Source organism: Mastacembelus armatus, chromosome 9, assembly GCF_900324485.2.
Source record: "Mastacembelus armatus chromosome 9, fMasArm1.2, whole genome shotgun sequence".
In the NCBI taxonomy this organism is placed as follows: domain Eukaryota; kingdom Metazoa; phylum Chordata; class Actinopteri; order Synbranchiformes; family Mastacembelidae; genus Mastacembelus; species Mastacembelus armatus.
Window position 1 is genome coordinate 22,932,076 of NC_046641.1, and position 17,361 is coordinate 22,949,436.

Genomic DNA, 17,361 nt, shown 5'->3' on the forward strand with positions numbered 1-17,361 from the left:
AACACAACCGCAGAGAGCAGACTTAGAGTATCAGATCTTACCTGTCGTGCTGCCACTGAGCTGCTGTGATTTATTCTCTGCAGTAGCGTGGAGGGGTTTGGTCTGGAGGCGGAGGCCAGGATGACAACCTGGCATGTCATGATGCCCACGGAGAACGAGGCTGATGCTACTCACAGCCATGACGTCAGCGAGGGTGAGACGCTGGTGTTTGTGTTTGTTTGTGGATGGACGCTGAACATATTTAACCCTGCGACTGTTTGCATGTGTGTGGTGTCACATTTGTCTGTCAGCTGTCAGTTTTGAATATGACTCATATTATAAATGTGCCACAATAAATTTTAGTGTTGAATCTGACAGTTCCGTATATGCCATACAGTTACAGAGTGCAGATCATGTCAGAGGGCTAAGTAATGTAATGAGAAAGAGCCAGAGTCACGCAGCAGCACTGTATCTGTGTCACACTGATTTAGTTACGAAAACTGATTATCGTCCTTGGTCCTCAGGGCGGCAGCTGCTGCTCAAGGCTGTGAATCGAGTGTGGACGGAGCTGATGCACAGCAAGCGCCAGATGCTGGAGGACATCTTTAAAGTGTCGCTGCCCTGTAATGACAGAGGCCACGTGGATATCGGCACAGCCAAGCCGGCCCTGGAGGAGCCGGCCCTGAAGAGCTGGCAGAACCACCTGGGTGAGGGACATTAGGAAACACTGAGTCCTCCACATTTACTCAGTCAAGCGCCTTTGTTGTTTTTGCTTGCTGATGTAAGCTGAATAGTTAATTACTACCAGTCACTTGCTAAAGTTCTGCAGAACCAGACACTTTGGCCGGTAACCAAATCTGGTTTAGTAATAAAATGCCTAAGAAGAGTTTTCTGTGCTCTACAGGCTGTTTCTGTAGTCGAAGGTCATGCAAATAAAAATGGTGGGTTATGACAACAAAGAAAAATTGAAATGCAAGTTTTCAAACTTTGGCTCATTGGGCAGATATTAAATATATGGCTAAATAAAAACAATTGTATTGTTTGGAAGTTTATTTGTTTTGTCAACATGTTCTCTGTTCTCTGCTTAGTCAAATAAAACATCCACGTGCAAATATTGGAAAAGTGAAGGTCTGTGTTCCCTGTTGTTCAGTTCACGAGAAGAAGTGTATCAGCCGCGGCGAAGCGGTGGCACCGACGACTCAGTCCAAACTGTCCAGAGTCAGCAGCGGCTTCGGCCTCTCCAAGCTGACGGGCGTCCGCCGCAACAAGAAGGAGAACAGCCTGAACAAGAACAGCCTGTCCGCACAGGTGCACACAACGAGCAACGCTCACACAATCACCGCACGGCTGTCGCACAACTACACTGTGTCCCTAAACTACGTGTTTGTCAGCTTTGTTTTGTTTGTCAACTTTGTTTTGTGCAACCTTGAATTTCTGACCCACAGGAGACTTTCCAGTGGATGTTCACACACATCGCCGTTGTCCGAGACCTGGTGGCTTTGCAGTACAAGGAATATCAGGAGGTAACACACTTACAGTAATTACTTACAGTGATTAGAATGAAAGCAAATATAACTTTATTTAAACACGCTGGTTCATTGGAGCTGATACGTTACAGCAGAGAAAACCATCTGCAGTCTGTTATCTAACAGTACAGTACAGGTCCACTTTCTGATGTAACTGTGGTGGCACAGTTTATTATTTATTTAAACAGTGACTCACCACTCACAGCTCATCCCTCCCTCCATCTCCCCAGCGACAACAGAACGCCCTGAAGTACGTGACCGAGGAGTGGGCGTCCATCGAATACGAGCTGCTGCGTGAGCGGGGGCTGTGGGGTCCACCCATCGGCTCCCACCTGGATAAGTTCCTGCTGGAGATGACAGAGGGGCCCTGCCGGATGAGGAAGAAGATGGTCCGCAATGACATGTTCTACATTCACTACCCATATATCGCTGAGACTGAGACGAACACCAGCTCGGCACAGGTACTGAATACGAATATGCTCCTGTGATCCCCTGCAGCAGTTTTAGCTCAGACTAACTTACGTCTCTCAGGATGGGCAGCAGCAGGAAGGAAAACTAAGCTGCATCATCAGGTACAGTTAGACTCAGTTTATCTGTATGGCACCAATCTGTGGTTGCTGAGTTTGATAAATGAAATAATGGTTTTTGAAATTTAATAATAGATATTCTGGCACAAACATTTTCAATAAGACACGATGAGGAGTCATGTTATTCGTAGTGCACCAGCCCCCCTGCAGTGTCATGAACCCGTAAGAATATCTCTCCTGAAATAGAGCCGATCGCTGTCATGTGAGGAAATGACACCAACAGTCAGGGGCTCACTTTTCCTAGCACCACTGAGACACATTTCGCTTTGTTTGCTCTACAAATAATCCCCGCTCTCTGTTTGCCGAAGGCTTCCCTTCCTCACTCCACAGTGATTTATTTGTGTAAGAAGACACAGGGAGATAACAGAGGCACGGCCATGTAGGCCTGTGTTAATGCCAGGATCCCAAAACACACACACACGTGAAAACACAGTTTTCATTTCTGCACATTTAGCTGATGGTTCAAATCAAAAGCATGTCCAGTTTAAAACCAATATGAGTTGAAGTGGTGTGCTCTGGTAGAGTTTTATGACTCTCAACAGTAAAAGTGGAATTAGAAACATTAGAAACATCATGACATTGCACATAAAATCAGTCCCCAAAGGTGCATAACATGGCATGTTAGAGTTCAAATCACGAGTTCATGAACCTTTAATGAAAACACCCTTGAGCGCCCTTTGGCGAACAATTTTCTGGCTCAAGGATTCTTTAAGTGGCCCAGTATAATTAAGTCCAAAGTCCCCCAGGCCTCATCATAGTAAATCATTTAAACATGCTCTGGGAGAAGTTACAGGGTGTTTGACAAAATCATACACTTGGAGCTGAATTCAAGCTTTTCATTATTTGTGCTCATTTTAATTAAAAAAGAAAAAACAGTTGTAGTTTCTGTGGCTAAATGTAAAAAACAGAAAACTACTCTAGTACACCGACATTCACTGACATTCAAACACCACATCTTTCCTCTTTTTACCTTCTCTAGCCTTCTCCCCCCTCTCTGGTGCCCCTGGTACCCTCAGCCCTGGCTGGGGTTCCCGACTGTGCCCAGGTACCCGCCTGACGTCCTCAGGATAAATTAACGGAGCTCCTGTTGGGGCCTGATGTGACTGCGTGACAGTAACACAGGAACCAGTCGTGTTAGTCAGAAAGCTGCTGTTGCAGTGAGCGAGTGGTCGAAGCAACATCTGAATCCTGATGTTGCAGCAGTTTTCTGCCTTGTCTGGTTCAGTTTGGATTTGAAGCTCTGATCTTGCTTTTTCAGCAAAAAACCAAAAAAAAAGTGGACGTGTGTTTGCAGTGGAGTTGACAGCCTTCCTGTTTAATACTCACCCTGTTACTTTGAGTGCTGACAGGTTGAAATGAGTTTTGTATGTGATGCTCTGTGAGATTTGAAGAGTGGGACATTTCTCTTTGCTGTTTATAATGCATGTGCATTTGCATGTGAACAGAAAAACGTCCACTTCTTATATTCTGCTTTGACTTTGAGCTACACTATAAGTTAAAATGCAGCTGGCATTCTAGCTGCTGTACGTCTGAAAATGAATGTGACGTGTACCCGGTTATTAATCACATCTGTACAGGTCACGTATGATTATGAGCTTCTGTGGAATTAGGCCTACGTTTTTTAATCCTGTTGGTCAGAAATGTCTTGGTACTTTTCAGTGTTTGACCCAGATCCTTTTACCTTTGTTTCTTTTATTATAAAACAAAAAATACCATTGAAGAAAGTATTTCTGTATATGCTTTCATTACAGTTCTTTTAAAAACAATTGTAATCGGAATCGATACTGAAAAATCAGAAATCGGCCAAGAAAATTGGAAGAGTCAGTGCATCTCTAGTCTAGTTAATTCGTTTATTTTGGATGGAGTCATTTGCAAACACAGAACAAACTGGTAATTATGCTGCAACAGCTTCACCTATGTCAATTTTTTTGTGCCCTTTTCAGAAGCCTCTTCGCTACCGGCGAGCCATCAGCTACGACAGTAAGGAGTACTACATGCGTTTGCTGTCTGGAAACCCCGGCATGTACCAGCACTCTGTGGAGCACAACACAGAGGGAGAGACCACACAGCATGAGCCTGAGCACGGAGAGGACACCATTGCTAGAGTCAAAGGTATAGAGACAACACCAGTGCTTCCTGAATGTCAAGCGATGAGCAGTTTTCCTGTTACTTTCCTCCGCGCAGTCCTTCTTGGAGGCTCTTTCCAAATTTAGATTGCTCGATGAAGTGCAACCAGTTCAAAACGCCTTAACTCCTCCATGTACTCTGCTCCCCAGGCCTGGTGAAGGCTCCCCTGAAGAGGTCTCGGTCCACAGCGGACGGTGCGGACGAGGACAGTCAGGAGCAGATTCAGGAGCAGCTGCTGGAGGCAGGAGGCCCTGAGGAGGAGCAGAGGACTGACAACACGTCACTGCTGCGCCTCCTGGAGGAGGGAGAGAAGGTCGGAGAGAGAGAGAGAGAGAGACATCACTGGAAACACAAACGTTTATAACATTCACAATGTTCTGCTTTTATATACGACACAGTTAATTATTTTATATTGTGTTATTGTTTTATTGTGTGGTCACCACTACAAAGACCTTTGAGACTATAGTATTAGCAAAATTCACAGTTAAGTTTACTCCCTTGATTTTCCCATCCACTAAAGGCCTAATGGATGAAAGTCTAGCGCACAGGCGTTTTAATCCAGTACTGCTGTAGTGTTTGTGAGCCGCTGAGGGGTCACCCGAGAGTGAAGAGATTTGCTCCGGGCCATTTCTGCAGCAGTTACTGAGAAAGGGGAAAGCACAGCTCTGCACTCACTTGTTCTTTCTTCACAGGTTTGTGCCTGGAGGAGTGTAAGCCTGTGACTTTTCATCTGCTCACCCTAATTAACGCTTCCTTGTTTCTTCCATCCACTGGTCCAGATTCAGCACATGTACCGCTGTGCCAGGGTGCAGGGTCTGGACACCAGCGAGGGTCTCCTGCTGTTTGGGAAAGAGCACTTTTACGTCATCGACGGCTACACCATGACCATGTCCAGGGAGATCAGGGACATCGACACGCTGCCCGCAAAGTAGGTCTACACTTCTGTGTGTTGCTTTACATCAGGGGAACCACGACGTTACACCGGGGCTGCATGATTCATCCTGAATGCATTTTGGAAGCCGCGACTGACGGATGACACGGTTCCTCTACTTTCCCGTCCTGGAGTAAAGAGATGACATCATTCCTCTGGGTGCTGCAGTCTGGGCTGATGTAACGCTGCTGATGGAGCATGCGTTATGAAACTCACCAAAGCTTTTACGTTTTTGTCTTTTTAGGGAAGTGGCTCTGTGTTTTCCTTTGAGACATAATGTGAAAAGAACAAGCTCTTGATTCAGATGTTCTACTGTTTCCCTCTCTCATCTGTGTTCGCACTGTTTTGTTCTGTTTGTGATGTGTAGATACAAGCACTTTCTGGTTCAGTTTAATTCATCGCTGTCTGTTGTGTGTGTCCAGTCTCCATGAGGCCATCATCCCCCGGGGAGCGAGACAGGGCCAGAGCCAGCTCAAGAGAACCTGCAGCATCTTCGCCTACGAAGACATCAAGGAGGTTCACAAGAGGCGCTACCTGCTGCAGGTCAGCACACACAGATTACACACACACACGAACACATGCAGTGCAATTACTTATAACTGGGGCATGCATATGTCACCTGCAGGGATGACGTTTAACTTGGTTTTCGTGTGTGGTGTTTTTTCAGCCCATGGCAGTGGAAGTCTTCTCAGCAGACGGAAGAAACTATTTGCTAGCTTTCCAAAAAGGAGTCCGCAACAAAGTTTATCAAAGGTGCAGGACATGGATAGTGGCACAAATCTTACACTGCTGCTGCTCCTCAGTAATAGAATGAACAGTTTCATAAAAAACCCTCAGAAATCACATGTTACGATTGTTTCATTTTATCATAAACTCCCTGCAGGTTCCTGGCGGTGGTGCCTTCACTGGCTGACAGCTCAGAGTCAGTTTCAGGCCAGAGGCCCAACACCAGCGTTGAACAAGGGTGAGACCCTGGGGCGGATTTTATTACCATTTCTGGATGTTGTGATATGATTAATGGAATTTGCAGATATTTATATTCATTGTCTTGTTTTTAGTCTGCGCATTAAATGTATTTCAATCATGGAAATAGGCTTCTGTAGTAATCAATGAGGTTAATACTGTAATACTGAGCTGTTATACCTGATCATCTTGTCTGTCCTGGTGTTTGGCAGGTCCGGGCTCCTCAGCACATTGGTTGGCGAGAGGTCTGTGACTCAGAGATGGGAGGTATGAACCTGGAGTCACTGGTCAACGAATCCAACATCACAAAGTGAAGAAGTGTGGTACTGTAAGCTTCTACAAGGCTCAGTGATGTGTGTACCTTCTGTTTTCCAGCGAGGAGAGATCAGTAACTTCCAGTACCTGATGCATCTGAACACGCTGGCAGGACGGTCCTACAACGACCTGATGCAGTACCCCGTCTTCCCCTGGATCCTGGCTGACTACGACGCGGAGGTGATTGCAGGATTAGGGATAATATCTGTTGGTCACAAGAAAATTAGATGATTGTTCATATTTCAGTAACGTTGGTGATGTTTGCATTGACCAGGAACTGGACCTGAACAACCCTAAGACGTTCCGTAATCTTGCCAAGCCGATGGGCGCCCAGACCGACGACAGGCTGACACAGTACAAGAAGAGGTACAAGGACTGGGAAGACCCCAACGGTAAGATCGCTGATAAACTTTATTTATGTGATTTTAAAGTAAACTGACAATAAGCTGGTTTTATTGTGGTGGTTTGACACTGATCATATGTTCTTTACCGCTAATGTTTCTGTGGATGTGGTTCTGAACTCGACTGACTCGGTTTTCATTCACCAGAGTAAATTAATGTGCTGTTTTCTGTCCTACCAGGTGAAACCCCAGCCTACCACTACGGCACTCACTACTCATCAGCCATGATTGTCGCCTCTTACCTGGTCCGGATGGAGCCCTTCACTCAGATTTTCCTCAGACTTCAGGTTTGGTGTCTCCTGCCGCAAGTTGTATTTGCTTTGTGGAGATATTAAGGCGTTTAAGAAATGTTTGCTGTAGCTCTTTATTAATGTGTCCCCGTGGACAACAAACTGTTTGTGTGGTTACCAGGGAGGGCACTTTGACCTGGCTGACAGGATGTTCCACAGCGTGCGTGAAGCCTGGCTCTCTGCCTCCAAGCACAACATGGCTGACGTGAAGGAGCTCATCCCCGAGTTCTTCTACCTGCCTGAGTTCCTGCTCAACTCCAATAATTTCGATTTGGGTCAGTATGAGGAAACATGAGCGATGACGAAAGCACAAGTCGGACTAACCGAGGTGATTCGGTGCATGAATGCTGATGTTCTGTCTGCCTTCTGTTGTTTGATGTACCAGGTGCCAAACAGAATGGCACCAAGTTGGGTGACGTGATCCTGCCACCTTGGGCCAAAGGTGACCCCCGAGAGTTCATCAGAGTCCACAGAGAGGTAGGACATTAATCCATAAGTTGAGGTCTGATCTTAAGTTGGCCACACTGACTCCTGTCTTGTCCCCTCCCCCACACCCCGGCTGCAGGCGTTGGAGTGCGACTATGTATCGGCCCACCTCCATGAATGGATCGACCTGATTTTCGGCTACAAGCAGCAGGGCCCTCCGGCTGTGGAGGCGGTCAACGTCTTCCACCACCTGTTCTACGAGGGTCAGGTGGACATCTACAACATCAACGACCCGCTCAAAGAGACGGCCACCATCGGCTTCATCAACAACTTTGGACAAATCCCCAAACAGGTCAGAAACTGGCTAATGTCTGAACTCACAGAGCTGCTGCTGCCCCTGCAGGTTGTACTGCTGCTCCTCCTCCTACTTATCTACTACCACTACAGCTAACACTGGTAGTGAGGCTGCTACAACCGACTATAGTTACCTCAGTATAATATTGGCATCGTCATTGATCTCACCATTTTAAAGTCTCGCTCTGAAGTCACTGATGGTTCGTGTGTGTGTATTTCAGCTGTTTAAGAAGCCCCACCCCCCTAAACGTGTGCGCAGCAAAGCTAATGGTGACGTAGTGAGCGTTCCCCCGAGCTCCAACAGCGACAAGATCTTCTTCCATCATCTGGACAATCTCCGACCTTCCCTCGCTCCTGTCAAAGGTACATCATTAAAATCTGACTTTAATATGATAAATATCAGTTGAATCCTCGTTTAACTTCAGCACAGCACCAGCTCCCTCAGGGTGCATGAATGGATTCAGACCCCGCACTCACATTTCTTTGTATTCTCCTTCTCCAGAGCTGAAGGAGCCTGTGGGGCAGATTGTGTGCACCGACAAAGGCATCCTCGCAGTGGAGCAAAACAAAGTCCTCGTACCACCGACCTGGAGCAAGACCTTCGCCTGGGGCTATGCCGACCTCAGCTGTCGTCTGGCCAACTATGAATCTGACAAGGTGAGTGACGGTTACTATGACAGACCACAGATTTAAACTTACACCTTCTCGTCTCTATCACCCTCATGGGTCTGCAGCCTCTGGATGTTCAGTCCCTAGTTCAGTCCAGTGTTTTCATTTTAGGACTTGAACACACTATTTAAATAAACATCGACTGCTGCAGGCTTCCTGCTTATATCACCTTCAACCTGACAAGTGAATGTGAACAGTTATTAAAGCCAATGTCTCCCCCTGCTGGTGCTTCGATAACAATGCACTCTCCTCACTGACCTGTCAATTTTTACCGCAGCAGCCATTACAGGAGTCTCTGCTGCAGTTGTTCTGTGTCTGATACGGTAATGTTGTCTGCAGAAAACTGCTACTTGAGAATTACGCAGAGAACGATCAGATTTGTCACGTTAAATCCAAAACACGTCTCTCGGCAGCCTGTTACTGTAAATACTTACTTTCAAGTTTAGCTGAAACACTTGGATCAGACTGGTTCTCAGTGTCCTCACCTCCATCAGCCAATCAGGGGTCTTCATGATGTTTCAGGCGTTGGTGGTGTACGAGTGCCTGTCAGAGTGGGGCCAGATCCTCTGTGCCATATGTCCAAACCCGAAGCTGGTGATCACCGGTGGCACCAGCACGGCCATCTGTGTATGGGAGACAGGAACCTCTAAGGAGAGGGCCAAGTCGCTCACACTCAAACAGGTAAACACAAACAAACTGTTCTCTGAGGACTTCAAAATAAAATACCTGCTTTTGAAAGGTCAAAGACACAAAACTACACACAGGGACTTTAAGGTAGAGTCTAGTGAAACAGACAACCAGCTGACACTGTGAGACACTTCTACATAAATAAACGTACTTTAAAGGTGGTTAAACGTGCAGTTAGAGAAACCTGATTACTAACAGAAGGTCTGTAGGTAGCAGAGTGTCATAGAGGGGAGTAGTATCACCCAGACACATCTTCATAATCAAGTGATTTATCCCTGCAGCATTTTGATAAGAAACATCCAATCAGAGCACTGATAGTTTTGGTAGTTTCTCATTAACACAAAGTGACTAAAGTGAACCCCCCCAGTCTCTTACTGACAGCACTGAAAAATGGAGTCTCTGTCTGTGTGTCTGCCCTCCCAGGCATTCCTGGGCCACACGGACGCTGTGACGTGTCTGACGGCGTCGTCGGCCTACCACATTGTTGTCAGCGGCTCACGTGATCGAACCTGCATCATCTGGGACCTCAACAAGCTTTCCTTCGTCACACAGCTCAGGGGACACCGGGCGCCGGTCTCTGCTCTGTGTATCAATGAACTGACGGTGGGTTGGTGCCTGTTACACCAACACCAGGATAAAATATCAGCTGAGGCACAGAAAATGTAGAATGGATCAAGGTTACCATGATTGATGAACGCTGTTCAGTCGACGCCTGTGTGTGTGTGTGTGTGTGTCATATGTGTGTGTCATATGTGTGTGCTTGTTAGGGGGACGTTGTGTCCTGCGCTGGAACCTACATCCACGTGTGGAGCATCAATGGCAGCCCCATCGCCAGCGCCAACACCTTCACAGGCCGCAGCCAGCAGATCCTGTGCTGCTGCGTGTCGGAGATGAACGAGTGGGACACGCAGAACGTCATCGTCACGGGTCACTCCGATGGCGTCGTCAGGGTAACCGTGCCCACGTTGAGCTGACAGAATATCGATCTTTGCACTGTGATGTGTTAATCTGCATTTCTGTTGTCTTCAAACAAGAATATAAGAGTTGTACTTAGTGTGTCACGTACTTTGGTTTGTTGCTAAAATTTAATACAAATTTACCTTTATTTAAATATTGTTGTGTAGTTTTGGAGAATGGAGTTCCTCCAGGTCCCAGAAACCCCAGCTCCAGAGCCGGTCGAGCCAGAAGTGCCTGACTGCTGTGGTGAGGAGAAGATTGGTGAGTGCTGATGAGCAGAATGACTGATTAAAGCCCGTGATTGTAGTTTCTGTGCGAGTGATACCCAATAAATGAAGAAGCTTCAACACTTATGTTTGTATTCTACACTTTTCTCCAGCTCGATTGAGGTTCAGTCCATCTGCAAGTGTTATTCTGTAAATCAAACAGATTTTTTTAAATGTAACTTCATCTCACAGAGGGCGGCGAGAGTCATAATGGTGATGACGACAGCAGTGAGTCGGACGGAGATGAGCCCAGTCTGAGCCAAGAGCCCAAAGCTCCATGCAACCCTTCGACAGGTGGAGGCAGCCAGCCGGGCAGTGCTGTGCACAGGCCCAGAGGTAGACAGCTCTGTTTATCCACATCAGCAAAAAACTTTTTAAAACTGTAGAAATGAATGTGTCGGTGATACCTGTGTCTGACAGAGATAATAATGTAAGATAAACTTTATTCATCCCCAAAGAGAAATTCAGGAATTTGAATTAGGGAGTAAAACTAATGTCACATGCATTTCCAACATCTTTTGTTTACTGAGAATATGGACTGAGCCTCAATCCAAACTAACGGTCTTGTTCCTAACTAACTAACTAAGGTCCCTCAGCACGAACAGGAGCCTCCTGGTCGATGGACAGCGGCTCTGACGACTCTCACCGCTGGTCTGACACCCTCAGCATCGACGAGAAGGACGGCTTCGTCTTTGTCAACTACTCTGAGGGCCAGACCAAAGGCCCTCACCCTCATCCGACTCATCCAGGCCAGGGCTCAGTGCCGCAGCCTCTCCAGCCCTCCACCATGGAGGCACGGACCTATAACCAGCTCAGGGCAGGTGGGTGTTCAGAGCTCGGTTTTAGCTTTTAAGCAACGTAAGAAAACACTACGAAGAAACAACAGGATCTGAAGTGTTCAGTGATCCAAGTACAGTGTGTTTGTTTTGTTAAGTGCTAAGTTTTGTGTGTCCACAGGCTACAGATGGGAGCGTCAGCTGGTCTTCCGGAGCAAACTCACCATGCACACAGCGTTTGATCGCAAGGACAATGCTCACCCGGCTGAGATAACCTCCCTGGCCATCTCCAAGTAAGTCACAGATGAAATTCTCTTTCATATTCAAACTGTCATATTCATTAGATATATTTGGAGAGTTAATTTCACGCAGAGTGAGTATTTTAGAAGATGCTCTCTCTAATGACTCCCTTTGTGTTCTCTCTTTCTTCCTTATGTGTTTTGTCTTTCAAATCACGTCTCCACTTCCATCCCATTCACCTTTCACTTGTCACTGCTTTCCCCCAACACCATCTCCTCCTCAGGGACCACAGTAAGATTCTGGTGGGTGATGGACGAGGCCGAGTCTTCAGCTGGTCGGTCAGCGACCAGCCGGGCCGTTCAGCCGCTGATCACTGGGTGAAGGACGAGGTGGTCGACAGCTGCTCTGGCTGCACAGTTCGGTTCTCCCTCACTGAGCGACGCCACCACTGCAGGAACTGCGGGCAGCTCTTCTGCCAGAAGTAAGAAAATGATGCAGCAGCAACTGCTCTCCAGCTCTGACTTCTCAGCTCATTTATTTATTTATTTATTTATTTACTTTTTTGCCCTTAAGGCACCAAAAGCCTATTTTGTCAATTAAACAATGAGCACTGGACTCTTGTATGAACACACAATTAGTACTTCTCCAGTATGATTTATTTAGTATTTATTGTTTTGAAGAAATACGCTAAAGTTCAATGAGCCTTCTGTCTGACTGTGTTCATAGTTCATATTAATACTAATCTGAAGTGACAGAGGAAAATTGGTTGGTTGGTTTTAAAACCAACCAGCTAAACCTTCATATTTAATACAGCACCAAAACATGTTTGGTCTATGTTGGATGAATATATTGCAGATATAAGTTTACTTTCCATATTTTATGCAGTTGTTTTAGATTTTTTCATAAATTTCAATTAACATTTGTTTTTATTGTTTGTTTTTTTTTATTATATTGCTGAACATCTGGAAAATTTCTTGAGAACAACAGCGGACAGCAGTGTTCGCATATTTCTTTGTCATGTCATCCTCAGCATCTTTTAATCTGGGTGTTCCCCAGGGCTCAATCCTGGGTCCCCTATTTTGTCTATACTCATTAGTAACTAGTCAGAAAACTATGATTCATTGCTAACTATATTTATATTTTATTTCACAAAGTTTTATTCATGTGAAAATCCTGATTTTTCCATCTACCATTTTTAACTTTTCACCTTGTCTCATGTCTTTTCACAGGTGCAGTCGCTTCCAGTCAGAGATCAAAAGGCTGAAGATCTCATCCCCAGTGCGAGTGTGTCAGAACTGTTACTACAACCTGCAGCATGAGAGAAGTGTCGAGGATGGCTGCAGAAACTGAGCTGCACGCCGAGCGAAGAAACACCTCCTCCTGAAAGGCTCCGCCCTGACGGGTCTTTCATTCCTCCACCTGCCTTGTTGTTCCCTCAGCACCTCCCACATTACCTGAAAGTCTCTCCCTTAAAGCCCCTTTGTCCTTTCATACGTCCAGTAACTTCACGCACAGCAACGCACTGACAGAATGTAAAAACGGGGAATGCCAGCTGTTTCTTTTACACGATAGTAAAAAAAAAAAAAGGCGGAGAAAAAATGATGATGGATTTAAAGGAAATTTAAAAAAAACTGAATCACCACTTTTACTGCCTGCACTCATCATCAGCTGGAAAGGAAGAAGCAAAAACATCCTTGATGCCACTCACTCGAATCAATCACCCGCTATTTTGCTTTGAGGTCAAGAACAGGGAAACTTCCTTCCGCTTTCACGACAACACAAAACAGACTTGTTGATACTGTAAATACCTGCCATGGCCTTTTTAACTCTAAGAGGAGCAAATACTGAACAAAAATAAGGTCAAAGTGAAAAAAAAAACACATAGCCTGTAACATAGCGTTGTGACTAACCACTCCTGGCTTTAAAAAACAAAAAGATTGTGTGTAGTCTGTGTCATGAGTCACGGCGAGTCCTGAGAAATAACACAGAGGGCAGGGAGGGATATGAATGTCAATAATTAATGTCTGTGGGTGGAATTCACTAGTGGGTCTAGTTATGCAAAACTATTCACTTTATTATTTCCTGATCCTTTTTTTTTTTGGTTGTTTACAAACATGATTTATTTGTGAGTATGTTGCCCGCAGTGTCAAGCCATCACCTTCAGAGAGAGATTCACGATCTTTTCCTCAAATTGTTTTAATGTACCACTTATGATGATCTTTTTTAAACCTAGAATCTATTCTGTCCTTTTAATGAAGTTTTTGTTGTTGCTGCTGCTTCTTGACAACTGGACACATGATCATTTCAGATTATATTTCTCTACATATCACAGCTTTTAGTGCAGGATTTTCTTTTAATCCCTTATTCGTCTACAGAACATCATAGGTTCACCTGTGAATTAGTTAAAGGAAATAATGTGCACGTAATATTAGCCGCACTTTTACTTTCCATCGGGTGCTTTCATGCAACCTTGTTTAGTGTCTGCACAGCGCTGAAGCAGCTTTATGAATGCACACAGAAAAGGGACTCCTGCTATGAAATGTGGTTTTTATTGTTGTTTGCTGGATTTCACTCTGACCCTGTGGCATTAAGGAGCAGATCAGCACACGTGGCGCTCCAACACTTCCCCCTCAGTCTTTGTAGATGTTAAACTGCAGGAGAGACAGCCGAGCACCTTTCAAAGACTTGTTTCAGCAGGAGAGAAAAATGTGTCGACTTTGGAAGAGATGTAATTAATCATTTGGACCAGGACATTATGAAATTCACTTCAACACGACGACACCTGAGCTCAGTGTTTCACATATTTCGGCAGCTGCTGAGACAGAACTGCTCCAGGATCCTTTTGCTCCTTTTCTTTATGTTGCAGTCAAATGTAGAGACCAGTATCCAGTTTCTGGTCCTTTAGTAGCCCAGGAGTGACCTGAATAGATGGATGACTTTTAAAAATCAATACACTAACTTGGTGAAATGACTTGAATGTGGATTTTTAGTTGAGTTATCTTGATTTTAGCTTTGCTGTTGTCTAAAGATGCTCAGTACTGTGCAAAGGTTTTAGGCCCTCGAAATACACAGGGGAAGCTTCATCAGTTCATCATACAACATCATATAAAGTGCAGTAAAGGGAACCAAACCTAAATCTAATCAGTATTTGCAGCTCTCCCCTTTGTCCTTAAACCAGCAGCGGTTCTCTCTGGTTTGACCTGACACAGTCTCTCCTGGTACTTTGCAGAACCTTGGAGAACCTGCTGTAGGTCTTCTGTAGATTCAGGCTGTCCCAGTGTTTCTGTCTCTTCATGCGGTCCCAGACTGACGCCACACTGCCCAGATCAGGGCTCTTTGGGGGTCAGACCATCTACTGCAGGACCCCTGGTTTTTCTTTCCTCTGTATAGTTGATGAACTCCAGTGGGTTCTTTATGGGCTTGTTGTCCTGCACAGTGAACCTGGGATTAGTCAGACACCTGAAACATCTGCACAGTACTGTGTTTTTGAAGAATCTGGTAAAATGAAATTGTTTTTTAATTTAAAAAGTCAATGAGTCAAAAATAATGCAGTGTTAAGAAAGAATGATCTATGGGTAAATTATGAGTTTCATCTGTTACAGAAGTAAGATTTAAGATTTTGTACATTAAGGAAACACTGTAGAGATGAAGCAACATGATCATGGTGATCACAATGCAGCTAGAATGAAACTACACTAAAAATACAAATTCAATTTAGTGGCTTTTTTTTTTTTTAAAGCGACATTTGTTGTAATAGTGTCAACAAACGTCAACTTACAGACTTTTCTCTGATTTTCAGTCACCGAGCATCTTTCAAATGAATCCAGCTGCACATAAGTTCATTTATATATTACATTCATTTTTGAGTTGCCAAAATCTGCCATTTTCAGATTGTACAAAAATAAAGTGTAACATCATGGAAACCAAGTTGTAAACAACAAACACTAACAGAAGAAATATGGAAATACAACATTTTAATTGCCATTTCAGTCTTTCTGTTGTTCCTGAAAAGATTGAAGAGGTTCTTTTGTTTCCCGTCATACATGTGCTCACGTTTTGTCTGTGGTTCTGTGGGCAACAACTGTGCTGCTTTCTTTCTTCCCTGGAGGGAACTCCTGTCTTTTTGTTTCCCTCTAGTCTCAAACAGAAAGAAGACACTTTTCAGAAAGTCCTTTAAAAGCTCCTGCTGTTAGAATAATTATATGCACTCCTGTTATTGTGCTCCCTCTATCATTCAGGCTTCATGTACTGTACTTCAGTGTGCAATCATCCCATCTAGCTGAAACGGCCGAGTCGGCTTCTGTCAATCAACAGTTCCTTTGCACCTTCGCCTGTACAAAAAAAAAAAAAAGTCACGAGAAATCACAGGTTTTTATCGAATGCAGTTTTACGTTTGAACAGAAAGTTGCATTTCACAGCAGAGAAATGAACTGTACAAAGTATTTATGCAATTAAAACTGGTTTTAGATTTTTTTAATGATTATTGCGATTTCAGCAAGTTTTGTTACTTGTTGCATGTCTATTAACACAGCTGACTTTCTGTGTCAGTGCATTGTACATGTTCTCGGCATTATATTATTATTATTTTTTGTTTATTTCTTTCTTTTTATTTGATTTTTTTTGTTTTGGAGGCATTGTCTTGATGAGTTGTCCCAAGCGACTGGTTTGTGTACAGAGCCAGAGATCATGTCCCCAACTGTGGGTGGACTTTTGTACTCCTTATGGAAGAGAATAAGGACTAACGAGCGAAGCAGAAGAAGAAAAGGAGAACATCCCGGATCATTTTGGTGGTCTCGTATTAGACTGCATTACTACAGTATCTGGTGTGCAATCTGTGATAGCTGAATGTTCCTTGTATATTTGTGTTCACTACATCCTACGAGAGAGACAAGTAGAGTAACCCCTGCGCTCCTCTTACAGAAACAAAATGTTACAATAATGCAATAGATCTGGTACTTATTATTTTTAATTTCATTTCAATAAATAATTGCCGTTTACCACCAAATGCAGACTCACTCGTGTCATTTCTAATTCTGGGTTTTCTGCCAGGATGTTCTAGGAGAAATGTAGTGAGGTGAGAGCAGGAACACTTAACACAGATTAATTGGAGCAAACTAATTGATATAGAAAAAAAAAAACACAGATTACTAATTTGAGTAATTGCTTTACCAAATTTTGTGCCCTGAAAACACTTAAAAAGCTCTGAGGTTTTGTAATGAATGAAATGAAAAAACATGGTTATTAAATATTTAAATATAAATTAAAACATTTAAAATTCTCCTACATTATTTTCACCAAAATCTGAAACGTTTGTGTTGAGAAATAAAAGAAAAGGGAATAAACAGAGAATGTGCTGTACGTTGACACAACTTTGAAGTAGGTCATTAAACGCAACACATCATTTTGTTAATGATGAATTACTTGCTCTGGTTATAGTAACTTAATAAGGCAAAATGCAAAGGCAAATTTATTTGTATAGCACCTTTCATACACCGCAATTCAAAGTGCTTTACAAGGCATATAATTACATTAAAAGCATTGAAAAGAGCATTTAAAAATAAAGACATTTAACATAAAATAAATTTAAATCAAGTAAAGTAAATTAAAATAAAACATAAAAGCACATTAAGAAAACAAAGATGAACAATTATTTGAAGGCAGCAGGAAACAACAGTGTTTTCAGTCCTGATTTGAATGAGCTGACAGTTTGAGCAGACCTCAGGTGTTCAGGAAGTTTGTTCCACACGTGAGGAGCATAGTGACTGAATGCTGCTTCACTTTGTTTGGTTCTGGTTCTGGGAACACACAGTAGACCTGTCCCAGATGACCTGAGGGGTCTGGAAACCTCATAGGGAACTAATATATCT

The 17,361-nt window shown here is 44.0% G+C and overlaps 1 protein-coding gene across 6 annotated transcripts in view; it reads left to right on the forward strand.

The window, feature by feature from the left end:
* wdfy3 (WD repeat and FYVE domain containing 3) overlaps positions 1 to 16,499 on the forward strand; it is a 77,504-nt gene extending 61,005 nt beyond the window's left edge. For 4 of the 6 annotated variants that reach the window (XM_026320731.1, XM_026320733.1, XM_026320734.1 and 1 more), the window contains exons 38-66: positions 84 to 193; positions 504 to 686; positions 1,130 to 1,287; positions 1,425 to 1,502; positions 1,736 to 1,966; positions 4,036 to 4,204; positions 4,369 to 4,532; positions 4,999 to 5,147; positions 5,573 to 5,693; positions 5,818 to 5,903; positions 6,034 to 6,114; positions 6,326 to 6,380; positions 6,489 to 6,608; positions 6,703 to 6,820; positions 7,010 to 7,116; positions 7,241 to 7,394; positions 7,505 to 7,596; positions 7,685 to 7,897; positions 8,121 to 8,262; positions 8,402 to 8,556; positions 9,091 to 9,249; positions 9,679 to 9,858; positions 10,023 to 10,205; positions 10,380 to 10,473; positions 10,671 to 10,814; positions 11,066 to 11,299; positions 11,436 to 11,547; positions 11,778 to 11,975; positions 12,724 to 16,499. In XM_026320731.1, coding sequence (XP_026176516.1) covers positions 84 to 193; positions 504 to 686; positions 1,130 to 1,287; positions 1,425 to 1,502; positions 1,736 to 1,966; positions 4,036 to 4,204; positions 4,369 to 4,532; positions 4,999 to 5,147; positions 5,573 to 5,693; positions 5,818 to 5,903; positions 6,034 to 6,114; positions 6,326 to 6,380; positions 6,489 to 6,608; positions 6,703 to 6,820; positions 7,010 to 7,116; positions 7,241 to 7,394; positions 7,505 to 7,596; positions 7,685 to 7,897; positions 8,121 to 8,262; positions 8,402 to 8,556; positions 9,091 to 9,249; positions 9,679 to 9,858; positions 10,023 to 10,205; positions 10,380 to 10,473; positions 10,671 to 10,814; positions 11,066 to 11,299; positions 11,436 to 11,547; positions 11,778 to 11,975; positions 12,724 to 12,844 — 4,111 coding nt within the window. In that variant the 3' untranslated portion in view covers positions 12,845 to 16,499. Of the gene's footprint in view, positions 1 to 83; positions 194 to 503; positions 687 to 1,129; positions 1,288 to 1,424; positions 1,503 to 1,735; positions 1,967 to 4,035; positions 4,205 to 4,368; positions 4,533 to 4,998; positions 5,148 to 5,572; positions 5,694 to 5,817; positions 5,904 to 6,033; positions 6,115 to 6,325; positions 6,381 to 6,488; positions 6,609 to 6,702; positions 6,821 to 7,009; positions 7,117 to 7,240; positions 7,395 to 7,504; positions 7,597 to 7,684; positions 7,898 to 8,120; positions 8,263 to 8,401; positions 8,557 to 9,090; positions 9,250 to 9,678; positions 9,859 to 10,022; positions 10,230 to 10,266; positions 10,309 to 10,379; positions 10,474 to 10,670; positions 10,815 to 11,065; positions 11,300 to 11,435; positions 11,548 to 11,777; positions 11,976 to 12,723 lie in introns of those variants that run through there. The other 2 variants (XM_026320736.1, XM_026320737.1) reach the window with 2 other exon arrangements.
* The last annotated feature ends 862 nt before the right edge of the window (positions 16,500 to 17,361 follow it).